The sequence below is a fragment of the Corythoichthys intestinalis genome, chromosome 17 (genome assembly GCF_030265065.1).
Source record: "Corythoichthys intestinalis isolate RoL2023-P3 chromosome 17, ASM3026506v1, whole genome shotgun sequence".
NCBI lineage: Eukaryota > Metazoa > Chordata > Actinopteri > Syngnathiformes > Syngnathidae > Corythoichthys > Corythoichthys intestinalis.
In genome coordinates this window covers 3,684,764-3,710,600 of record NC_080411.1, presented here as the reverse complement: position 1 = coordinate 3,710,600, position 25,837 = coordinate 3,684,764, and the positions used below count along the sequence as shown (strand labels likewise).

At 42.1% G+C, this 25,837-nt stretch overlaps 2 protein-coding genes across 3 annotated transcripts; one reads left to right on the top strand and one right to left on the bottom strand.

The window, feature by feature from the left end:
* Positions 1 to 137: 137 nt before the first annotated feature.
* ddx56 (DEAD (Asp-Glu-Ala-Asp) box helicase 56) lies at positions 138 to 10,781 on the bottom strand. The gene is made up of 14 exons (XM_057818722.1): positions 10,648 to 10,781; positions 8,881 to 9,042; positions 8,652 to 8,806; positions 8,409 to 8,579; positions 8,226 to 8,316; positions 7,910 to 8,151; positions 4,583 to 4,717; positions 4,386 to 4,499; positions 2,990 to 3,084; positions 2,855 to 2,928; positions 757 to 846; positions 582 to 687; positions 411 to 517; positions 138 to 311 (listed from the first exon to the last, which is right to left on the bottom strand). The coding sequence occupies exons 1-14, from the start codon at positions 10,702 to 10,704 to the stop codon at positions 243 to 245; spliced, it is 1,668 nt and encodes a 555-aa protein (XP_057674705.1). The 5' UTR covers positions 10,705 to 10,781; the 3' UTR covers positions 138 to 242.
* On the top strand, positions 10,781 to 19,070 carry zcchc9 (zinc finger, CCHC domain containing 9). Of its 2 annotated transcripts, none has more exons than XM_057818745.1 (6): positions 10,781 to 11,033; positions 13,071 to 13,415; positions 14,215 to 14,361; positions 14,440 to 14,532; positions 14,601 to 14,669; positions 18,873 to 19,070. In XM_057818745.1, exons 2-6 carry the CDS (start codon positions 13,086 to 13,088, stop codon positions 18,882 to 18,884), a joined length of 651 nt encoding a protein of 216 aa, XP_057674728.1. In that variant the 5' UTR covers positions 10,781 to 11,033; positions 13,071 to 13,085; the 3' UTR covers positions 18,885 to 19,070. The 2 variants fall into 2 exon arrangements, with proteins under 2 accessions (XP_057674728.1, XP_057674727.1); XM_057818744.1 differs by having other exon boundaries at positions 14,215 to 14,365.
* The last annotated feature ends 6,767 nt before the right edge of the window (positions 19,071 to 25,837 follow it).

The window sequence follows — 25,837 nt, the reverse complement described above, 5'->3', positions numbered from 1 at the left end:
TTCCAACAACATCTATCGCCGTCAATGGCAGCCCCGGAGATAAAATGTTTCACCTAACCTGCCCTGTCATACCCTAGTCTTTCCTGCCCTCCCACGTAGATGTTTGTCACTGTCAGTGGCACTGAATGACCAAATACAAGCGTGGATTTTTTTTTATTACAAATGAAAATGTACAGATTTTTTTGTTGCCTTTTTCGGGGAAGAGGTACCTAATCTTTGAAATCACCCATCATTCAAACTCATTACGAACGTCTCGGCTTCCTGTTCTTCTCTCTTTTTGTGTAGCGAAAACTCCTCAGAGGGTTCTTGCCCTGAAGAGAAAACATCAGAAAAGAGAAGACAAAACCCACATCATCTAGGGATGTCATACTTGATACTTCCTGAGGGGACGACAGTGAGTGGTGTCTAACCTTGAAGCTGCTTTTGACGACTCCGTGTGGTTTGGGCTTTTCCAGTCTCCTCCTCCTCTTTCTCTTATTCGACAGAGGGTCGATCACGTTCTTCAACGCTTCGGGGACTGCATGAGGTCACCGTGTCAACAGATGTCAGCGTTTACATGCTAAAAAGCAAATGTGACTCACCGAGGTAGTCGGGGACATTCTTCAGGTGAGGCTTGATGACGGCAGGGTGAAGGTCTTGGTCGTGTCTGAGGAGCTGCAGGTCTCTGGGGTTGTCCTCGAAGTATGTCTGGTTGACAAAAACAGGCGATTAATCAGAAGCGGCCCTCTCGCAACGTCATTTTCATAGATGCCTCACCTTTAGCTTCTCCGAGTTGAGAAGTTCCTGCTTGATCTCCTTCAGTCGGGCTTCTCTCACTGCCTGCTTGGTGACCGATCGCATTGCATCCTTCGTGGTGGAAAAACCCGCAATTACCTCATCAGCTGCCATTTACGGTGTAAGACAAACCAAGGTTGCTTTAAAAATCAACTGTATTGATATATTGAGCGCACAGTAACTACAGCAGATTAACTCTTGCAACACACTGGAGCCATCCTGATGAGCAAAGCCATTGTCAGCGAGATGCTCAGCCCTGATGCGGGTAAAGACTAGAGATGTCCCGATCTGATGTTTGGATCGGATCGGACGCCGATATGGGCAAAAAAATGCGCATCGGTATCGGAACACGGGAAAAATTCTGATCCAGACTTCCGATCCAGTTTTTTTTTTTTAAAGTCCGGTCCGGGTTTTCCAGCGCACCGGTTTACATAATCCATTCCAGTTTTTGCTTCGGTTTCCCTAAAATCCGGTCCGCATTTTAAGGCACACCTTCAACACACTACATTTACATTACCGTCTCCCAATTTACCGAGAGACTTTATCGGTAAAAATGTCAGCTGTGTGGGATCATTTCACCTTAAAGGACGACAAAGACAAAGAGGCAGGGACCAACATATGCCACAATAAAGGCAAGCGTAGTGGTAAAGCTGTAAGAAGTTTTAATACAACCAACCTAATCAAGCACTTAGCGAAATACCACCACAAACAATATGAGGAGTATTTTAAGAAAACCGAAGACAAAAAGAAAGGTCCTACGCAACTAACACTGGCAGAAACTTTTGCCATGCGTGACAAACTGGCACTCGACAGTCCCAAAGCCCAGGGAATAACAGGAGTCATTGCCGAAGAATTCATTCTGGATGACAAGCCGTTAAAGACGCACCATCCAACACGCGATTCGACCGTGGAAGATTCGAGAACGAATCACAAACATCCAAATTCCGATTATTGAAATATGTCAAGTAAAGCGGGACGCAATGAGAAACTGACCGCATTGTGTCCCGAAAGTAAACATAACTTGTCTTAGACCCGGGTAATGCCAATGCTCAACTCACGGCTTTAGCTCAACTCATGCCGCTGGATAAAAAACACAAGAATACCTGACTGCTGCTGATAGCCGCTACAAACTACGTCAACGTTGTTTTACTGGAGATAATAGATATCATATGTATATAGAACAAGATGCTACACGACAGACTCGACTGCGTTAGCAACATTGAAGTATTGAAAACCAGATGCGTTAGTAAACAGCCGCCATCTTAAAGCAGACGACTTCCCTAGTAGGCTGTTGTGAACCTTCCAAGCGAACCTAATTAACTTTTTATCTAAAATACTCCAAAATCGGCAAAATCTTGACTTGAATCTGTCTTCAAAACAGTTTTAAAACTTTCACATGTCGAAAGTAGACAGAAGGGAAATTATGGAATAATGGAAGCAATTTTAACAACTTTAACAGTTGATTCGCAAAATTAAATGAATTGAATGTAGTTTAAAGCTGCTGATACAGAATGGGGACTTAGTATTTTAGTTACTGTTTTAAAATGTTAACTTGATACTCAAATTGTCGTTTATTTAAGACTTTTTATACAATTTTTGTAACTAATGCATAAACATTAAAAGCATCTAATAGCTAGGGGGATTTTCCACTGAGGTTGTTGGTATGTTTTGCTTTTTTAAGACAGTTTACAATATTATTTGCACATTTTACTGACTGACTATGCCATTTCTGTTTGTTATTTATAATGTTTTGTGTTTGACACTGAATAAACAGGTCAGTTTCTTGTTACCAACCGTTGTGTGTTGTTCAAACTCACCTAATTCAGCTGGCTAGTTGTTATCAAGAGTACTAAAACCTTTTTCAACATAAGTCTGACAAATAAGTAAGGAGGCTAAATAACTTTAAACTTCAACACATGCTCAGATTGGCCGGTATCGGCCAGTATCGGTATCGGATCGGAAGTGCAAAAACCTGGATCGGGACATCCCTAGTAAAGACATTGCTAAAGTTCCCCTGATGCTTTTGCCCTTACCAAACGGTTCTGTTCTCATTCCCCGGTATATTTTTAACAAGACTCACCCTGCATCGGTACCTGAAACCCTCAATGGCCTCCATCTTGAACTGGTATGGCTTCAGGGAGGATTCCGCGTTATCTGCAACAGACAGCGAAATGGTAAGACCAGCCGGCGTGTTCCTGCGCTCGCGTCGGCTTACCTCCCATCAGAGTCTCCTCCACCTCCGAGAGCAAAGCGCTTTCCGTGTGAGAGACGAAGGACAAGGCTGTGCCCGGACTGTCAGCTCTCGCTGTCCTAAACCAAAAGCAGCCATTCAAACGTCAGTTAAAGATCATAATATTTTAATGTACCGAGTTGTGTTATTTTAACCGTCCCAGTCCAAATTGCTTGAATGTATAGCGATGTCAATGGCAGGTAAGGTACGGAAATGAAACATCCCCTGTCCAGAAAGCATGAGTACCCTACAGTGGAGAATTTTTTTTTTTTTTTTTTTTTTTTTTACATAGTTCGTGGCGTCTAGGTTGGTATAATTAATTGAAAATGATGTACTGTTTTCTTGCTGAATGTGCATCATCATCACCAAGTTGGCGGTGTCCTTCAAGATGCTAAAATATGTGCTCGTCTGTCAATGTTCCATCCGAAATTATTGGAAACCTGTATCTATCAATTAATTATTGGACTTAAACGTTTGAATTTTACAGACGAAAACATTTTCGTCGACTGACACTAGAAGACAAAAATGAAAAGGGCTGCCCCAAACAACACTTTTACTAGCTATAAACACATCTCAGTTCACAGCAGAAGGAGGATTGAGCATTTAAAAGATGGAATCGGCACCAATTTACTAGAGCTGTCCCGACGAGTTGACGTCATCGATGACGTAAACGCGTCGACGGTTAATGAAGGGTTAAAAAAATATATGCGTGGAAAGTTGAGAATCCCAGACGCTCGGTATGCCATAGGGGAAAGTGGCACGAAGCCAAAAAAGTGAACCAGAGTGGCCAAAACATTGACTTATTTCAACGAAACAAAGGAGGGTACACTGTTGTGTCCTCTCTTCAATGCCAAGCTTAGCTGCACCGTCACCTAGTTGTAATTTTGGAAGACAACAGGAGACAAGAAGCTGGCAGATCGTAAGTCCATCTAACTAACTAACGACTTGTTTTATTGAACTTGCTAAGCCTGTATGCAATGAGTCCATTTATGGCACAGTAAATAAAAATGGGGGCGGTAATTTTCACGGCTGCGTTTTATCGCCACATGCTTGCATACATTTGTGCGTGTGTGCTAATGGCATATGAGACTCCAGTTCCTTTCACAGATGTTTATTGGTCATCAACACGAAAGGTACTGTTTATGCGACAAAAAAAAAAAAAAAAAACGACTGGAGACAAAATGGTAGACGAGACTCCGCCGTCGTAAAGTCGAAATCACATGAGTCGAGTACGTCGTAATCCGGGGACTACCTGTATGACGAAGAAGTATTTTTGTCCAAAAGGCTGCCAAACACAACACTGGTACGAGCGATAAACTCATCTCAGTTCAGAGCAGAAGGATGATTGAGCATTTAAAAGATGGGATCGGCAACAGTTTACCTTCCAACTCGATGGATGTAGGACTCGACGGTGGCAGGGAAATCAAAGTTGATGACGTTGGCGACATTTTGGAAGTCCACGCCTCTGGAGACGCCGTATTCCTTCTCTTTAGTCCTAGCGATAAAGTGCAAATTTCACTTGAAGACACTGCGCCATGGTTTGGAGAGAAAAAGCGCCCGTTTGAAAAGAAGACTCACTTTCCCGCTTTCTTCTTCTTGCCTTTTCCTGCCGGCTGTGGCGCTGTGGCGGCGGTGGGGTCGTCCAGACCCCGTTCATCCGAGGCAATGATGAAGTCGTAGAAACCTTGATTGAACTGCGTTATGATGTGACACCTGAAGTGGAAAGGACAATGTCATCTACTGTATACAGTGGGGCAAATAAGTATTTCAAAGTTCAACCACTAATTGTGCAAGTTCTTCCACTCGAAAATATTAGAGAGGCCTGTAATTGTCAACATGGGCAAACCTCAACCATGAGAGACAGAATGTGGGGAAAAAAACAGAAAATCACATTGTTTGATTTTTAAAGAATTTATTTGCAAATCATGGTGGAAAATAAGTATTTGGTCAATACCAAAAGTTCATCTCAATACTTTGTTATGTACACTTTGTTGGCAATAACGGAGGCCAAACGTTTTCTGTAACTCTTCACAAGCGTTTCACACACTGTTGCTGGTATTTTGGCCCATTCCTCCATGCAGATCTCCTCTAGAGCAGGGATGTTTTGGGGCTGTCGTTGGGCAACACGGACTTTCAACTCCATCCACAGATTTTCTATGGGGTTGAGATCTGGAGACTGGCTAGGCCACTCCAGAACCTTGAAATGCTTCTTACGAAACCACTTCTTTGTTTCCCCGGCTGTGTGTTTTTTGTCATGGTGAAAGACCCAGCCACGTCTCATCTTCAATGCCCTTGCCGATGGAAGGAGATTTTCACTCAAAATCTCTCGATACATGGCCCCATTCATTCTTTCCTTTACACAGATCAGTCGTCCTGGTCCCTTTGCAGAAAAACGGTCCCAAAGCATGTTTCCACCGCCATGCTTCACAGTGGGTATGGTGTTCATCGGATGCAATTAAGTATTCTTTCTCCTCCAAACACGAGAACCTGTGTTTCTACCAAAAAGTTCTATTTTGGTTTCATCTGACCATAACACATTCTCCCAGTCCTCTTCTGGATCATCCAAATGCTCTCTGGAGAACCGCAGACAGTCCTGGACGTGTACTTTCTTCAGCAGGGGGACACGTCGGGCAGTCCAGGATTTGAGTCCCTGGCGGCGCATTGTGTTACTGATAGTAGCCTTTGTTACTGTGGTCCCAGCTCTCTGTAGGTCCTTCACTAGGTCCCTCGGTGTGGTTCTGGGATTTTTGCTCACCGTTCTTGTTATCATTTTGACGACACGGTGTGAGATCTTGCATGGAGCCCCAGATCGAGGGAGATTATCAGTGGTCTTGTATGTCTTCCAATGTCGAATAATTGCTCCCACAGTTGATTTCTTTACACCAAGCGTTTTACCGATTGCAGATTCAGTCTTCCCAGCCTGGTGCAGGTCTACCAATTTTGTTGGTCATAGTGGAGTTTGGAGTGTGACTGACTGAAGTTGTGGACAGGTATCTTTTATACCGAAAATAGGTGCCATTAAAGGGATCCTCTATTTCTAAGACAAGTAATTCTTAAAAGATAAATGTTAGTATGAGTTATAATAATTTGATATTAAAACCCCTCTTAATGTTTATGTTTTAATAAAGTTTGTAAAATTATTTTAAGTGATAGGTCGCCATTCTTGTTACGTCGCAGTGCGTGACGTCACCGGGCCCGTTGCCGAAATTCCAGCGTGTCACTCATTAGCTTTCCCAACATGTCGTCAGTTCTACCAATCCTATTTGAACCAGATCTGAAAAGTGAAGAGCAGGACAGTACTGTCGGTCGTTCACAAGACGAGCTTCAGTGAAAAATGTGTGCAGCAAATACCTGATAAGACAAAAGTTGGTGATGCCCTGCTGCAAGTGAGTCTCAATGGGAACAGAGCGAGAGAGTGCTGTTGGGAACTCCGGTTGCGAGCGAGAGTGTATATTGTTGGGAACGGTTTTATTAGCAGATATTCAAGGTAAGCATATTGCGTTTTCAAACTTATCCCAATATAATTATGTAGATTGTTAGGATGCAGAGCTGTCGTGTGCTTTACATACAGTACAGGCCAAAGAGCACACCTTGTGTAATCCATTTCTTGTACATTGTAACGCGTGGTAGGTAGGATACGTGTATAAAAGTACCAAAAAGGGGAGAAGCTTCCACTTATCACATTTATTCACAAAAAATAATATTTCCACTTTGAACTCTCTTCACTCGGGAGCTCAACAGTACGCAAACACGGGTTCCCTGATGAACTCCAACATTGTTGTAAGGTCCACGTCAGAGTCACTGTCGCGTGCCATAGTGCTTTAATTATTTAGTATGATTTAGGGAAAACTCCCACGACGAATAGTCAACAAAAAAGATAGCAATAGTAATCCAAATCCGTGTTTTTTTAATTCACTCGAAGATCCAGGAATTAGACCGATCCCATGGCAAAGTCGCAGCCGCAACCAGCCGGCCGATTCCACAAAATAGACCCATACGAAAAGCCGCTGTGCGACCTACGAATCAAAAAAATGTTCAGATCTGAAACCAACATTGCAGACGTGGTGGGACCGTCGGATCCAGAAAATAGACGGATCCCTTACTTGACTGAAGATCCAGGAAAAATGTTCAGGTGCCAGTTGTAACGCGTGGTGGGTAGGATACGTGCATACAGGGACCAAAAAGGGGGAGAAGCTTCCACTTATGTGCATTTATTCACTAAAAATAATAATTCCACCTTGACCACTCACTTCATTCCCCTTGTTTCCATTTGACTGGAGATTGCATCCAAAAGCAGCACATCGTGGCATTTTACTTGGCGAGTTTAGGCAGCAATAAGCAATTGTTGAACACGCAAGATACCAATGACGTCATCACTGCGAGCCCGCAAACCATGGCGCCAACTAACAGTCAAAATATGGACTAAATATTATAAAATATGGCCATTGATTTCACATTTTATGTGTTTCTAACAACATATTTTAGTACAAGGGAACAATTGTGGTTTATTAGAGCCTACATGTATTTAAGTTAGAGGATCACTTTAATACAGGTAACAAGTGGAGCCTAGTTAGACCTCATTAGAAGAAGATAGAAAGAGTTGGCTCTTTGACAGCCAGAAATCTTGCTTGTTTGTGGGTGACCAAATAGTTATTTTCCACTCTAATTTGGTAATCAATTCTTTAAAAATCAAACAATATGATTTTGTTTTTTTCCCCCCACATTCTGCCTTTCATGGTTGAGGTTTACCCATGTTGACAATTACAGGCCTCTCTAATCTCTTCAAGTACTAGGAGAACTTGCACAATTGGTGGTTGACTAAATACTTATTTGCCCCACTGTATTTGCTATCAGGAGAAACAATGTCTCCACTTGTGCGTTTCTGTCAGGGTCTGTGGGACCTACCTGGACTGTATGGGCAGCTCCGAGTTGAGGACGCAGGCGGGAATGCTGAACTGCTCCAGGAAGAGTTTGAGGCGGTAGCTGCGCTCCACAGCACCTACGAAGATGAGCGTCTTGCCCCGCACCAGCCGCAGCTTGAGCAACGTGTAGACCAGTAGGAACTTGTCTTCCTCCTCGCAGCAAATGCTGAACTGCTGCAGCTGGCCCGTGTCCGGCAGCTGGGAGCCTTGCAGCTTCAGAGTCACCTGAGGGGGGACCGGTCGTGAGCCTTCGCCATCTACTACGCTCGCTCAGCTCACCGGAATGAGGAGGCTTTTACGGGATTGTGCAGCAGAAGCTCCTTTAAGGCGAGGACGTCTTCACTGAGGGTGGCTGACATGAGGAAAGATTGGTAGATCTTTGGCAGGTGGCTGCAGGGAATAGTAAAATGAATAGGACATTTATTGTTGTCAATCTCAGGCAATAAGTTAAATACTATGAATTACTGTTCATTCATACACACCACAGCAGGCTCTTGAGGTCATCCTGGAAGCCAAAGGAGAAGAGCAGGTCGGCCTCGTCCACAACCAGTGTCTCAAGCGACGTGCTCAGGAGAAGGTTGCGCGCGTTGAGGTGGGCCAGCACACGGGATGGAGTACCCACCACCACGTCAGGCTTCTCCATCAGGACAGGCCTGCAACAGCACCACGCGAAACTCACGCATCTGTCCAGGACGGGCAAATGTATTTGACAAGACTAAAGTCACCTCTGCGCAGACACGTCAGCTTTCCCGGAGATGTCGGCCACGCGCACATCCCTGGAGCAGTACGCCGTCAGCTGTCTCATCATGGCCTGGACCTGCTGGCCCAGTTCTTTTGTAGGCACCAAGATCAGGGCACGCACATCCTGCTCCCGAACACTCTGAAGGCAAGGAAAACCAGAGGCAAACGGTCACAGCTGCCGGTCTGGCACCGGCGAACGTGTGCGCTTACTACCTGCTTGGAGGCCAGGATGCGTTGGATGAGCGGCACGGCGTAAGCCGCCGTTTTTCCGGAACCGGTCCGGGCTCGAGCCAGGAGATCCTTGCCTTCCAAAGCCAGGGGAATGGCCTTCTCTTGGATCAAGGTGGGCTGGGACCAACCTAGATCTGCCACCGCCTAAACAATAATAGCACCCTTTCAAATGGCACTTTATGACAGACAGGTATTGTATGGTAAATCATTTTCTCCTTTCGACAATATTTAAGTGTTCATTTCCTATATTTTGAAACGTCTTTCTATTTTCATGTACGCGGTTTGAATTGTTTTTAGATATACAGAGGTACCTTGACATACGATCGCTTGGACACACAAAAACTTTTCGACATCCGACATAAAATTTGACTCGCCATTTGTTTCTACATCTGGGGACATGCTCAAAATACGATGACATGACAGCACCACAGACGAACGCACGCCGGATTTTCTTGTGTGAGAAATCAACACAGGTTTCAAAAAGGTTGGTACATGCGGTGAAATAAGGAAAAAGGTGACGCTTACCTTCTAAATGAAGATGCAAATTATAGAGAAATATGAGCGTGGGGTGCGTATCCGTGAACTGGCTCAACAATACTGTACATCTCCAAGGTCGTCCTCCGACCACGGTTCGCCAGTCTTTATAAGTCAAGGTGACAATTATTATTGTGATAACATCACCCAAGATATCACAGGCTTAGTCACGTTTTTATCATTTATTTAACTTATCCAACACAAAACGCCTACCTCAGTTGACGGTGTTCTCAAGAAAACATTGAAAACGAAAGTAAACTCAAGCTCACCCCTACCTCTCTCTGTCATGTCAGCCACGCGGTGCGTTCAGGTACACCAAAAAACGTACGCCACATTAGAACCCGATTCGTTACATTATTACAGGAATTATTATTATTAGAATTATATTATTCCGATTTTTATTTATAATTCATTTGTTTTGTTTTGTGTAATTGTCATTTGCAATACTACCAGCAGTATTTATTAAGGATTTAGTGTAGGTTTTTGGGTTGTGGAACAAATTAATGGAATTATAATGTATTCCTATGGGAAAATCCTGCTTGACATAGGACCATTTCGACTTACAAACAAGGTCCTGGAACGAATTAACTTCGTATGTAGAGGTACCACAGTATTCACTTTTATTTAATTGTAGGAGAAGGTTGAGTGTTGGCTCTGCTTAGCTTACATCAGTAAGGGCGTGTACATACGCAGCATCGCTTTAAAAAACAATCATCCTGGATCCAACTGCCCAGAAAAAGAAAATAAGTGCACACCACCTTGTTGGTATGAACTCTTGAAACAAATTGAGCAAATTAAATCAAACACAGATGAGATACTATTTTCATTAAAAGACTAGCAAATTAAGCAAGATTTAATATTATTTCACATGTAGATGTTTGGGTTGTAACAGGTTTCCATCTCATTTTGTTCACCTGCAATTATTTTAGAAATACTGCCGAGGCCACACTTAACATAGTGTCAATACAATGCCAATCCAATTTGTGTAATGTGTCAATATACTCCTTGAGTTACCGTCATAACATCACTGATAGAGATGCCAGAAGTACAAACAGTCACAGTTTGCGCTCCTTTTCGCAACGTGTTTACGAATGACGACAGCCAAACAGTTCTATATTCATGCGACTTTGGGGGCATTTTATCGCTTCGTTTGGCGGCAAAACGTTAACATTTGCGTTTATTTCGCCCCTAAGACGACAAAAGGAGCTTCCTTACCTTCAAAAGACGGTCGTCAAGACCCATTTCGTGGAATTGAAGTCTGTCGGTCTCCATTGCTACAGATTCCCTTGCCCGCACATGTGCGTCGCAGGGTTTACGTCATGGAACTGCGCGTCGCACAGTGTTTACGTCAATCACGTTCCTTTTCTCAACGCCTCGTCTCACATTTTTGAAATACGAAGCTGTTTACGGATAGTGTTCATATAGATTTAATACATGAAGTAATTAAATTATTATAATTATCGCCGAACAGTATCTTACTCGTCAAATTTTGCATTCCTCCGAAGCAGACGGTGGCGATAGAGTACCACTGCTTTTACAATCGACACATGCCAAAACAGCTTCCGGGAAAATATCAACACATGGACCTTTAACTTTTCGAGGTAATTTTGCGCCTATTTTAAGATTTAATCAAGCGGTTGAATCTTTAAAAGTTGAGTTTGGACTTCAATATTTAGTCGTAGTCGACTGCAGATATTAAGTTTTATTTATAAGTACTCAACAGCATAATAGCTAGTTAGCATGCTAATAGGGGTAACAAGTTCTCCTTATTCTGTCATATTTGATGTTAATTTAGTCATTTTATTTGTTTGAATGACTAATTTGCGTTCGGCCTCGAGTGCAATACCAGTTGAAGTTAGTGAGAGCTTAATGTGGCGCAATTAATCAAGGATTTCAATTTGTTCTAGAACAAATTCGCTGTAATTCAAACCTCTAAATAAAAAAAAAATAGAATGTTGTAATATTACTAACAAAACAACTGAGCGTATTGAGCTTTTTGGTGGGGAATATATATATATATATATATTAGGGCTGTCAAAATTATCGCGTTAACGCGCAGTAATTAATTTTTTTAATTAATCACGTTAAAATATTTGACGCAATTAACGCACATGTCCCGCTCAGACAGTATTCTGCCTTTTGGTAAGTTTTACAGCAAGTTTTTTGGTGCTGTCTAACAGCGAACTCTTGTGGTCGCTTTGCGACATAGTTTATTGCTTTCTTGCCAGTTCAATATGGCTGCACGACGTCTCGGGCTGACGCCTACGTTGTAATGTTGTGCTTATATGTTGCTTGGAGAAGATTTGTCCGTAAGTATGGTTGTTGTAAAGAATGTACATATTATGTCAGTAAGCGAAATGTTATATTTTTTGTATGAGACGCTTTTTGTTTAGTGAACCTGTATAGCGTGCTAAGCTAACGTTGTTGCTAATGCAATGCTTGTGTACTTTTTTTTGTAGTTTCACTATGGTCTAAAGAGGACAGTGGTTTGAGGCCATTTTATTAATAAATCAGATGAAAAAGGAAGAAGTCTGATTATTAAGGTGTCGTTCACTAGCTGTCTAGCTTTGGAAAAAGTAGACGCTTCGGAGTGAGGACAGCATAGACAGATTTAAATGACAGTAGAGTGAAATGCCCACTACAGTCCTTATGTACCGTATGTTGAATGTATATATCCATCTTGTGTCTTATCTTTCCATTCCAACAAATTATTTTACAGAATATATATATAATTTACAGAAAAATATGGCATATTTTATAGATGGTTTGAATTGCGATTAATTGCGATTAATTACGATTAATTAATTTTTAAGCTGTAATTAACTCGATTAAAAATTTTAATCGTTTCACAGCCCTAATCTATATATAACTTACAATAATTTTTTTTGTTTGTTTTAAAAAAGGGAAAATAGTACCTGCTGTCCTTTTTTAATATTACAGTATTTTGTTTATTTATATTTATAATAATATTACAAATTAAAAAGTAATTGAAAAGAAAAAAATGTTCTTTACATTTTAAGTATGTGTGTTTTATTATTTTCCTTAAAAAAAAAAAAAAAAAACGGGGGGGGGGGGAACAACAGCAAATATTCTGATATGTGTGTTCCTTGATGAAAGCAAATGATATAATGAATAAAAATGAGATATTGAAAAAAGAATTTTTAAAAAATCACAATGGTACTATTAAATAATGGTATTAATCATAGTTTTGGTGTCAGGTCAAGTCACATTACACTTTAGAGTAATAGTTCTACTATTATCAGAATATTACCTTTAAACACAAGCTTGTGTCTAGGCTGCTCAATAATCAATTTTTAGGATTCAGAAGCAAAAATTTACCGGAGATTCATTGTTTAATCTCAAGGAGACACACCTGTAAAATGACGCGCTGTTTAGTTTTAAGGGCATGTGTATTATAGTTGGCTATCATCATTATAACAATGAAAGCTAATGTTATACTTGTGAATAATACTGCCAACCTCATCATTGCAATATTCGGAGTGCTAACAAAGACTTCCAGCGAAATTAGAAAGGCCAGTGTAATATAACTGTAAATTAGTTGATTTGTCGTAGGAGTGAACGAATGATCTAAATAATCGCTGATGAATCAAATATCAAAATAATGTCTTGTGTCCCAGTTTGAGGACGCCGCCATGACCAGGTGGGCGCGAGCCAACAACGTCCACAAGCACAAGGCGGCCGACGCCACGCCGTGGAGTCGGCTGAAGGCGACGGGAGGTCGAGCCCAGGGGAGCCGGGCTCCGGCGGTACAACTCGCCGCCGATGGGAGGAAAAAGAAGAAGAAGAAGGACTACGCGGATCAGGACGTCAACGGCTTTCTGGAGTTTCTGCAGCAGAACGGCCATTCCTCTGCGACGGTAGAGCCGAAGGAACTGAAGCGGGAGGTGGAGGTGGCCTTGAGGAAGGACCACAGGAGAGAAAACAGAAGGATCAAGAGGCAGACGGACAAGAAGAGCCAAATGGTGAGTGGACTTTAAAATCCTTTTAATCCTTCAATTTTAGACAGATTCTTTTCAAATTTAGATAAAAAGCTACATAACAGTAAATCTTTTATTTGTAAATATTTTTAAATGTTTTGTTTACATTTTTTATAGAGGCATATGGCGGAAAGCACTCAGGTGACTTGAAGTTACGCTCTGACACCCCCAATTTGACCAAATTTCAGAATCTCTATTCTTTGGGGGAAGAAAAATTTTGAACAGGAGGGCATTTAAAAAAAAAAAAATTTAAACAGCAAAACCCTAACTGGAGGCAAGAGCACGTGAGAGCAGAATTAAAGACGCCATGATTTTAACTAGGGTTGTTCCGATCATGTTTTTCTGCTCCCGATCCGATCGTTTTAGTTTGAGTATCTGCCGATCCCGATATTTCCCGATCCGATTGCTTTTTTTTTGCTCCCGATTCAATTCCAATCATTCCTGATAATTTTTCCCGATCATATACATTTTGGCAATGCATTAAGAAAAAAATGAAAAAAACTCGGACGAATATATACATTCAACATACAGTACATAAGTACTGTATTTGTTTTGTTATGACAATAAATCCTCAAGATGGCATTGACATTATTAACATTCTTTCTGTGAGAGGGATCCACGGATAGAAAGACTTGTAATTCTTAAAAGATAAATTTGGGGGATTTTATGGTGGAAACATGGTAATATAACAAGGGTCGCGATGCAGAAATCGCAGACATCAAGGAGTGGTCGAGATGTTCTATTTCATATACTGTAAGTGCTGTCTGTCACTGTCGTCGGACAGCTGTGCTTCAACTGTAGAAAGCCCGGCCACGGCCTTGCTGACTGCCCCGAGGCCGAGCGGGAGCGGGAGACGGGCGCTGGCATCTGCTACCGCTGCGGCTCGGCGGAGCACGACATCCAGCGTTGCCGGGCCAAAGTGGACCCCGCAGTAGGTCGGGACACCCTTTCCCGCTTCTCCTTTTGCAAATGACCTTGGAGTCGTCAACTCCCCCTCTGACTATTGCAGGCGACTACCCTTACGCCAAGTGCTTCATCTGCGGTCAGACGGGACATTTGTCACGCTCGTGCCCGGACAACCCCAAAGGCCTCTACGCCCAAGGTTCCCTCGCCGATTTGGTTTTCTTCTTCTCTGGCGCCGCACATTTTGACTGCATGTTTGTTACCCAGGTGGAAGCTGTCGGACGTGCGGATCGGTGGAACATTTTCAGAAGGACTGTCCACAACGTCAAGCCTCAGGTGAGTCAAAAGCTGTGTAAAAGACACTGGATTCAAATGTAGGAACACGCAAAGGCGTAGCAAGGGTCCCTGGGGGCCCCAGGCAACAAGCAACATGGGACCCTTCGAACGTGTGCAAGTAAGGGGGGCAGTATGACTTGGAGCAATAGAAGAAAGAGTAGCAACACAAAAATACCACCATCGAATGCGGAGGTATATACCTTTGTGTGAAATCAGTAGTCAGATTTGCCCTACGATCCACCAAATTCAAATTATTCCGTAAAAACCACTGATCGGTGGACTACCGACCGAAATGAGTATTAAATTTGCTAATAAAATTGTTTAGGATTATTTTAGATGCATATATGCTATATTTTTCTTATAGAGTATTCGACAAGGAATACGATAGACCCATTAATAGACTTTTTTGGAAAAATCATTTATTTAAGTAGTCACATGAATAATGAGGTGGCCTGTGAAAATCAACGTAAAACAACTCGGCAAGGACTTTCCAGAGAGTACTTGGTGAGTCACTCTTCAAACAATCATGTGGTATTAATAGCTGATTGGACTTTGATATCAGAATCGTTAGATAATCTGCCAAATGATTCAATGGTATTGAAACACTCCCTACACTTGTCGCTGCGACAGTGCAGTAAAGCTGCGTGTGCTAAATTTGTTGACCCTCTGGGGGCCCCTGCTGGCTTGGGGCCCTAGGCAATTGCCTGGTTTGCCTAATGGGACGCGACGCCTCTGGGAACACACGTTCAATGTACAGTGGTACCTCTACATACGAAGTTAATCCGTTCCAGGACCTTGTTTGTAAGTCGAAATGGTCGTATGTCGAGCAGGATTTTCCCATGGGAATACATTATAATTCCATTAATTCGTTCCACAGCCCAAAAACCTTCACTAAATCCTTAAAAAATACTGCTGGTACTATTACAAATGGCAATTACACATAGCAAAACAAATAAATTATAAATCAAAATCGGAATAATAATAATAATAATTCCTGTATTAATGTAACGAATCGGGTTCTAATGTGGCGGACGTTTTTTGCTGACCCTGAACGCACCGCGGGGCTGACGTGCCAGAGACAGACCGGTGAGCTTGAGTTTCACTTTCACTTTGAATGTTTTCTTGAGAACACCGTCAATTGCGGCAGACAGAAGGTGTTTTTGTTTTGAATAAGTTGTGAAATAAATGATAAAAACGTGGCGAAGTTGGCGATTTCTCTGGAGATGTTACCACAATAAGAATTGTCAGCTTAACTTATAAAGACTGGCGAACGATGGTCGGAGGAGGACCGTGGAGATGTATTGTTGAGCCATTTCACCCCACGCTCATATTTTTCTGTCATTTGCATCTTCATTTAGAAGGTAAGCGTCAACTTTTTCCTTGTTTCACCACCTGTACCAACCTTTTCTGAAACCAGTGTTGATTTGTCACACAAGAAAATCCGCCGTGCATTCGTCTGCGGTGCTGCCATTGTCGTCGTATTTCGAGCATGTCGTCGGATGTAGAAACAAATGGCGAGTCAAATTTTACGTCTGATGTCGAAAAGTTCGTGTGTCGAAGCGATCGTATGTAGAGCTACCACTGTATTTAGTTACATTTACTTGAATAACTTTTGGAGAAAAATTTACTTCTAAGCATAGTTTTACCATGCCATACGTTTTGCTTTTATTCAAATAGAATTGTGAAAGAAGAGTCCATTATACCAATCAGACATAACAATACATGACCACCGCATACATAAGTTTGCAGTCAGACATCCTACGATCCCTCCGGCCTGTATAATCTCATGGCGTTTTAATAGAATGGAATAGAATAGAACAGAACACCTTTATTGTCATTAAACAAAGTGTCATGAGATTCAAAGCTGCCCCATAGAGTGCACACACACACTTACACGAAGAATGGATTAAAAAGTATGTACACAATAAAACACAAATTAAAGACTTGTATTAGTGATACTCTTGCAATATAGGTAAGGTGACCTGTGATAGCAGCATTCAATAATAAATATTGGTTATGAACAGTGCAAAAGCGAAATATTGAATTTATTTTAGTGCCGGATTTCAACCTCTCTCCTAGTTTTTATTTGTTACTGATAGACCAGGGAAACTGTATATGTGTTCACTTTTAATTTAATTAGAGGAAATATGTTTTCTCCACTAAATGACACTCATGCTCTTTGGATGGTTGATGTTTCATTTTTGTATATTTTCTGACTCAGAATGGGATGTTTTTTGTGTATTCTCTGCCCTAATATGGTCATGTAAAGACTATTCCGAGCAAAACGACCGGAAGTACGCTATCCGCCATTGCTGATGTGTGCTGCTCGCAGCACACAGACAACAGCATCTAACGTTACTGTTTATGTTGACTGACACTGGCCGTCTATAGGTGTGCGAACACCCCAGTAGTGGCGGCCATCCACTAGAGTGTGACATACACAAATCTACTCGGATTAGTCAATATGTTACACAGTGATCCCTCGCTACTTCACGCTTCAAACTTTGCGCCCACAGGCCATCGTGGATTTTTTTCAATTTAAAAATACAGTATTTTATAGCGATGTCCCGATCCAATCGCGTACAGCCTCTCACCTCTCCCTCCTGCTGCTTTTCGTGCTCATCAAGCAGCTGCTTGTTAAAGTTAACGATGAGTGAGTGACAGCTCTTAAGCTTTAAAGGCGCCAAATGTATGAGCTTAGTTGAGCTTGTTAAATATTAGCAGTAGTGTGCTGTGGCAACTCATTGTGTGTGTGTAAGTGAGCAGAATTTTTTGAGTGGATACACTCAATGAAGCATTTAATAAAGACAAGCATTTTGTTACGTTATTCTTGTTGAAAAAAAATTCGGAGGAACAGTAACATGTTTAAAACTGTTTTTCTTTTTTTTTTTTAAATTATACTTTGGAGAAAAAAAGGGAAATAAAACATGTCTTATATTATTTAAATAAGCTCCGCCTCTACTTAGCGGATTTTGATTATCGCAGGGGAGGGGGGGTGATGATCCCCATTAGCTGCAAAAAACGAGAGATCACTGTAGTACAGGTAGTTCCTGGTTACGAACGAGTTCTGATCCTACGCTGGTGATGTAACCCAAATTTCCGCATAAGTCAGAGTTAACCCTTTAAGTACCCTTAAACACCCCCAAAAAGTTCAAAATAACTATCCAAAAACATGTATTATACGTCATTTTACCGTCCTCGCCAAGACGTCCTAGCTAGACAGCGAGCTAAGCTCCAAATGACTATGTCGGACGTCCGTATGGTTTGCGGATTTTATTCAACTGCTCATGACATCAACACTTGCATAATGAAACTAAAATAAAAATGAAATCAGTGAGGGTGGGAACCTCTAGGTAGCTCACGATATGATACGATTTGCAATGCAAAGCTTACGATAACGATGATCTCACGATACGGCGATAAGGTGACCATCAATACATTGGTCAGAAATTCATTTTAGGATATACAAAACAACAAATAAAACTGAAAAATAAGCTATTTTCATCATTCTGCTGTGAATTGGAATGAGTTTATCACTAGTAAACGTCTAATTCGTTTGAGCTGGGATGGTGGCAGCGAATGAATTAATGTTAATTCGCTGCCATCCCTCCTGCTCCAAACGGATTGGACGTTTATGACGGTCAATGGTAACCAATGAGTTTAATTTGGGCGCATTTCAGGCCATTTGCTGTTGAGTTTTAGTCATTTCCTGTTGAGTTTGAGGCAGTTATGGGTCACTTCAGGTTTATTTCTGGTTACAGAACCAGAAGTGACCCAAGAATCTCCGCCAAATGAATAGCCAGTGACTCAAACTCAACATAAAGTGACCTGTAAAGGCCCTAAAATGAACAAAAAATGACCTGTAAGCTCCATCGATAACCTTTTGGAATACAAAGTACGTATCACGATATACTAGTATCACCATTTTGATATTTTGTCACACCCCTAGAAATCAGTTTCATCATCAATAACAGCAATTCAAATTTGCGTTTTTAACTAGCTGCTGATACAGCAATAACAATCCACATAAACGATTAGCACGTATCAGTTATATAGCTTTACGAAATACAGAGAGGTTCTTCAAAGTCAAACTTCAAAATTAGTTTCCACAAGACGAACCTGAACGGCGACTTGACAAAGCCTGAGAGAAAAAATTTGGATGACAGGGAGAGATGAATGACAACTTTTTCTGTTTGCGTTCAGCCGAGAGCATGACGCTGACGCTGGGCTGGTTGTCCAACAACATGAGTGCGGACCATCAGGACGTGCATGTTCCTGCCGTGACACAGAGCAAAGCCAAGCACAGCAAAGTGGTCTTCTTCTGATGGACGCATCCCATCCTAAGCTCAACAACTCTTTTCTTTCTTTTGTCCGCTAAAATAAAACTGCATTCCCACACCATCATGAACTCATTGCCTGTGATTGACAAGGATAAGGCGTCCGTTTTGTCTGAAATGGGAGGACTGACTCTGCCATTGACTGTGCTAGACACCCAATTCATTTCGACTCACATATAATATATTATGGTTGTGTTTTAAGCCGCTGTTGGACACCAGCGGTAAGGGATGCCGTCAAGCTGAAGAAAGAGGCCTACCGGGCCTTTTTGGCCTGTGATTCTCCGGAGGCAGCTGACAGGTACCAGCTGGCCAAGCAGACTGCAGCAGAGGCAAAAACTTGGTCATGAGAGGAGTTTGGCGAGGCCATAGACTAGACTTCCGAACGGCTTTGAGGAAATTCTGGTCCACCATCCGGCCTCTGAGGAGAGGAAAGCAGTATACCATTAACACTGTGTATAGTGAAGATGGGGTACTGCTGACCTCGACTCGGGACGTCGTGAGTCGGTGGGGAGAATACTTCGAAGACCTCAATTCCACCGACACGCCTTCCTTTGAGGAAGGAGTCTGGGCTCTCCGATCTCGGGTTGAAGTCACTGAGGTGGTTGGAAAGCTCCTCGGGGGCAAGGCCCCGGGGGTCGATGGAGATCCGCCCGGAGTTCTTAAAGGCTCTGGATGTTGTGGTGCTGTCGTGGCTGACACGCCTCAACAACATCGCGTGGACATTGAGGACAGTGCCTCTGGATTGGCAGACCGGAGGGTGTGTTCCAATTATAGAGGGATCACACTCCTCAGCCTCCCCGGTAAAGTCTATTCAGGAGTGCTGTAGAGTAGGCTCCGTCGGGAAGTCGAATCTCAGATTCAGGAGGAGCAGTGTGGTTTTCGACGTGGAACAGTGGACCAGCTCTACACCCTCGGAAGGGTCCTCGAGGGTGCATGGGAGTTCGCCCAACCAGTCTATATGTGTTTTGTGGATCTGGAGAAGGCGTTCGACCGTGTGCGTCGGGGAGTCTTGTGGGGGGTGCTCCGGGAGTACGGGATACTGAGCCCCTCGGTAAGGGCTGTTCAGTCCCTGTATAACCGGTGTCAAGAGTTTGGTCCGTATTGCCGGCAGTAAGTCTAATTCGTTCCCAGTGAGGGTTGGACTTTGCCAAGGCTGCCCTTTGTCACTGATTCTGTTCATAATTTTTATGCACAGAATTTCTAGGCACAGCCGAAGTGATGAGGGCGTCCGGTTTGGTGACCTCAGCATCGGATCTCTGCTTTTTGTAGATAATGATCAAGCCGTGACCTCCAACTCTCACTGGAGCGGTTCGCAGTCGAGTGTGAAGCGGTTGGTATGAAGATCAGTAAACCTCCAAATTTGAGACCATGGTCCTCAGTCGGAAAAGGGTGGAGTACCCTTTATGGGTCGGGGTTGAGATCCTGTCCCAAGTGTAGGAGTTTAAGTATCTCGGGGTCTTGTTCACGAGTGAGGGTAGGAGGGAGCGGGAGATTGACAGGCGGATCGGTGCAGCGTCTGCAGTAATGTGGACTCTGCACCGGTCCGTTGTGGTGAAGAAGGAGCTGAGCTGAAAGGCGATGCTCTCGATTTACCAGTTGATCTACGTTCCTACTCTCACCTATGGTCACGAGTTGTGGGTCGTAACCGAAAGAACAAGATCCTGGATACAAGCGGCCGAAATGAGTTTCCTCTGCAGGGTGTCCGGGCTCTCCCCTAGAGATAGCGTGAGAAGCTCGGTCTTCCGGGAGTCACTCTGTGTCGAGCCACTGCTACTCCTTGTTGAGAGGTGCCAGCTGAGGTGGCTCGGGCATCTAGTTCAGATGCCTTCTGGACGCCTCCCCGGAGAGGTGTTCCGGTCATGTCCCATCGGCAGGATATCCCAGGAACGACCCAGGACAAGCTGGAGAGACTTTGTCTCTTTAAGCTGACCTGGGTACGCCTTGGGATCCCGCCGGAGGAGCTGGTTGAAGTGGCCGGGGAGAGTGAAATCTGGGCTTCCCTGTTAAAGCTGCTGCCCCTGCGACCCGATCCCAGAGCAAGCAGAACATAATGGATGGATGGCTCGGGAATACTCCAAAACAATCAGAAAGTGACCCGTAGGTTCCCCAAAACCAAAAAAACTCTATTATTCTGGCACTGTCGATGGCAACCAATGAGTTAACTTGAGTAAAACGTACGTTAAAAAGAAAAAAAGCTGAATCCTTGGTTGTCACGGAGTCTGTTCCTCCCCCCCGAGTCTTTCTTTCATCATGTCAATGAGTTGCATCTGAATTTCCACCATTTTTCAGTCAACGTAGATCATCTGTTGAAATGTAAAGGAGGTGTGGTGTTGTTTTAAAGGGTCAAGCAAGCCTTCCGCCTTTCTTCCGCCTCGCTCCACTGACCTTTGTTTACCAGCGCTGCTGCTTGGAAGAATGTCTGACACATCGCCTCACACGTTGTGTTATGATTAGGATTTTTCCCGAACGGGACAATAGCATCATTGAAAAAATATGCTCATCTTTGGGGGTGACTTTTTTTTTATGTTGAAGTGCAACCAGGTGGAATCCGTCAATGAAACCTCTGTGCACGCCGTTGTTGATTTCCAAGCGGGAGGCAAAGGGGGGGTCTTGTCAGGGGGTCTTGAGCTTTTTTTTCAGCCCTGCCTCCACTCCACAAAGTTCTTATTGTTCTCCGCCAGACGTCTGTACTAAATTATGTTTGTGAAAGTAGGCCTGAGCATCATCACCGTCGGTGATGTAACAACAAAAGTTTCTCAACGTTAACACATCTGGAAGCATCTGGAAAACAAAACTCTCTGTGGGGCAAATACCCTTAACCCTAAACTAACCTTGAGGGATCCATTTAAATTCTAAGAATAAAAAAAAAGGGCAGGAATGTCTGTAATGTACATATCTAAACATACATTTACAGTAGTACCTTGAGATATGAAAGCTTCTGTACATGAAAAAACTCATTTTTATAAAGTTTTTCAAAGCTTTTTTCAATTCATAATACAAAAAATTATTCATCAAACGAAACATAACACCTACTTTATAATTAGGCTTGCAGCAATGCAATAATATAACTATAAATGTAAACAAATGAAATTACACACCACAGTGTGGTACACAATGCTCACTTAAATGAAATAAAAGAATATAACTTATTAGTGATGCTTTATCAAAGCACAAACATGAAATTGCAAGCAATAGCTGCCAAAGATAGCTAATCTTTTAGCACTCCATGTTGGTGATGAGGCTGAGTAGTCATGTGATAACATTAACCGCAACTATGGGGCAACAAAGCATGACAAATATTGACCGGGAATTATAGCACATGACAGCAAATTTGATGTGTTTCAGTAGAACTTGGAACGAATTATGCGATTTACATGCAAACCTCGATTCATTCTACAAAAAAAAAAAAAAAAAAAAAGATAACAAAGACACTCATCCAAAACGAAATAAGTTTGTATCTTGAGGTACCACTGTATATATCAAGGGGGTAGATAAGGTTAGGGTAGATTTGCTTAGGGGTGGTAAGGACATAATGTTACCAACCCAAGCGCATGTATGAGTGGCTGATTTTGACCCCCCCCCCCCACTGCACAGTCACATGTGCGCACCCTCACCATGTCGACAACATGCCGCCTCCTGCACCCCCTTTGAAAAAGAGAGATATTAGAATTTTTTTTTTTTTCGGCCAACAGCACCCACTGTAAGTAATGTAAAAAGATGTCAATGTTTTTGGAGGTGGGGGAAACACCACTAATTTTGCAATTGAAATTCTGACCTGTATCAGAGTTAGCATAACATTAAACTGTGTGAACTTGCTAACCTGCAAAATTACTGCAGTCAGACCAGCCTCCACAAGGAACAACGAAGTCAAGCAAGCCGTCCCTCATTTGGATCACTGTTTGCATTATGGTAATGCAACGCAGTGGCTTCAGAGTGCAAGGCCCTTTATTTTAATTTTAAAAAAAACAAACAAAAAACGGGAAGTTATCCAAGAATGGGTCTACTCATAGACTTCATAATTTATTGACATGACACATTTGCCATTCAATGCGTCATGCTTTCCCGAAGAGGGCCGTCACACACTCTGCTTAATTTATTAGCAGTCATTCACATGCAGCATTTCTAACCCCGGATTTAGGTTGAAAAAGTACAAAAGCTGTACTGCATACAAACAGGAACAACTGTCTCAGGCAGGAGTGATTTGTTCGAGGATTCAAGGTAATTATTATATTTTTCGTGCCATGCATGCATTTTGAAACATTGTGAAAAAAATCAATGGGAGAAAATAACCGGCTTCATAATTCGCAATATTTACGTAAAATGCTAACTGCCCGTTTTTTTTTTTGCTTTTAACCAAAAATCTAGACTGTTTTACCTTCATATCTCGAAAGAATTCAGGGATATAAGCATTTATTCACAAGGATTTTCAACGTAAAAAGCTCTTTGTGGTGATAAGGCGGCGCCACGGTGGCTGAAAGACTAGCAGCACATTCGACATATTTACGTAAAATAAACGCTAACTGGCCGGGTTTTTTGCTTTTAACCAAGAATCAAGACTGTTTTACGTCCATATCTATAAAGAATTCAGATTTAAACATTTATTCACAAGAATCTTTAACGTAAAAAGCTCTTCGTGTTTCCATTCGGTCAGCTTTGACGGAGATAGGCCTCCTATTAATCGGCCCAGCGCCACGTCAATATATTATGAAGTCTTTGATGTATCAGTTTGCGCCTGCATATCAAAAACAATCACATCAACTCGCCCCAAGTATTCGACCACAATTGAAAACGCACAATAAACTGTACAAAATGGGTTATATACAGCTGTCGCCTCTAGATTCAAGTTACCCATGGACCACATTTGATTGCCTCTGCTTTAAAGAGTTAACACATTTTTTTTAATACGTGTCCCCAGAGTCTCATTGTCAGACTTTCACTTCCACTCCCAGTGTGTTGGTGTAAACATGAGAATTTGCTGTCAGCTCCTCGGAAAATCCCTGAAAAATGAGCTCCCATCGTTAACACCAGACCTCCTGTGAGTGGCCCACATATCGGCAATAACGCAAAAACACGTGTTTGCTCAAGTCCAGTCCTGAGCTGGCTCAAATCCCCTTCATTTCCTTTGCCTCGACAAGCACATGCAGCATGCAGCTTGTTGCCTTTGCCTCTCGGGGAGGACAGGAAGCTCTACGAGAGACTTTACTTGGACTCATCATGTACATCAGTATGAACTGGGTCATTGTTTAGGTAGTTATGCTACCAAGTAGTAGGCTGAGAGTGTCAATACTTTTGTCCGGCCCATTTTTGGAGTTCTGTGTAAATTATAATGATTTAATTGTTTTTTTTCCCATTCTCTTTTGTGTTTTTTCATTGCAAGCAAAATAACTTAAGATATTACTACCAAAGCATTTGTAATTGCAATCATTTTCTGAGAGAAATTGAGCATTATCTGACAGGATTGCAGGGATGCCAATACTTTTGGCCAGCAGTGTATGTAGACGAAGCCCTTCTTGCTTGCATATACAAGTATAACACCATTTACCATTGTGACTCCACCATCCACATAATATGTACTTAAGTACTTTTCCATGAACATTTTTTTTTTAAATCAGCAATATATACCATAAATAAAATAAAACACAAATATGCCAGGGATTACAAATATTCAAAACATTAAATATCAAAAGAAAAACAATGAATAATGTGTGTTTTTTTTGTGTGTTTTTTTTTAACAAATACTGAGTTTTTTCCGCTTTCAGATTTTTTGATTTTTTTTTCCAGCGATTTTTATAGGACAGTCTCGTTATAAGAGTGAGAAAATGAAGGTAACAGCTTGCTAAATTTACATTTGGAGGTAGAATTTCGATAACAAAATGAGTATTTTAATAAAAAGAACGTTCTCATTCTTGAGTTTTTATAGAAACAAAAAATGACATGGAACATTCTCATTCTTACGGAGCCCCCCGGTTGCCAGGGTAGGAAAAAAATCATACCTAATCTGTACCCACAGTTTAGCAATCTGTACCCACAGATTACTAAACTGTACCCACAGTTTAGCAATCTGTACCCACAGATTACTAATCTGTACACAGATTACTAAACTGTATCAACAGTTTAGCAATCTGTGGGTACATTTTTGTAATCTGTACCCACAGTTTACTAATCTGTACCCAAAGATTACTAAACTGTACCCACAGTTTACTAATCTGTACCCCCAGTTTAGCAATGACCCGGTCTCCGTATTGCGGAGCCCCCCGAACAAAGGGGTTTTAAAAGGTAACTATTGCACATTTTCTTTGGTAGCCATCTAAAATTTCACTTTCAGGTGTCCTCAATCAATATGGCATGTTGTGTTTGCACATTTTCTGTGCTGCTGTCGTGTTTGTTCTTGCTTAATTTAACAAGTGTTCATTTGTCAGTTAGCTATTTTTAGTAGCTGCATTAGCAGCGACCGGATAAAAGTAGCCTTAAGTGTTGCTCTTCACCATCCGTGCTTTTAAAGATTGTTTTTAATATTCTCTCGCTGCAGTCACGCTATTTGCCAGGGTAGAAAAAAAAATCGTAGCTAATCTGTACCCAAAATTTATTAATCTGTACCCACAGATTACTAATCTGTACCCACATATTACTAAATTGTACCCACAGATTAATAAACTGTGGGTACAAATTAGCTATGATTTTTTCCCCCTACCCTTTTCTACCCTGGCACCCGGTGGGCTCCGTACATTCTTGAGGTTTTTATAGAAACAAAAAATGACATTTTCCCAGTAGAGTTTGAAGTCCACGTGTAGGTTCCTGAAGATGAACTTGCAAAATTCTTTCCAAAATTTG

Excerpts from the sequence above, each read along its gene's own strand:
- ddx56 (XM_057818722.1), bottom strand. The coding sequence starts at position 10,704 with ATGGAGACCGACAGACTTCAATTCCACGAAATGGGTCTTGACGACCGT. Across the intron at positions 8,317-8,408 it reads GACCTCAAGAGCCTGCTGTG|CCACCTGCCAAAGATCTACC; the intron begins GTGTGTATGAAT and ends TATTCCCTGCAG. Across the intron at positions 847-2,854 it reads GTTTCAGGTACCGATGCAGG|GATGCAATGCGATCGGTCAC; the intron begins GTGAGTCTTGTT and ends TCCACCACGAAG.
- zcchc9 (XM_057818744.1), top strand. The coding sequence starts at position 13,086 with ATGACCAGGTGGGCGCGAGCCAACAACGTCCACAAGCACAAGGCGGCC. Across the intron at positions 14,366-14,439 it reads CAAAGTGGACCCCGCAGTAG|GCGACTACCCTTACGCCAAG; the intron begins GTCGGGACACCC and ends TGACTATTGCAG. Across the intron at positions 14,670-18,872 it reads TCCACAACGTCAAGCCTCAG|CCGAGAGCATGACGCTGACG; the intron begins GTGAGTCAAAAG and ends GTTTGCGTTCAG.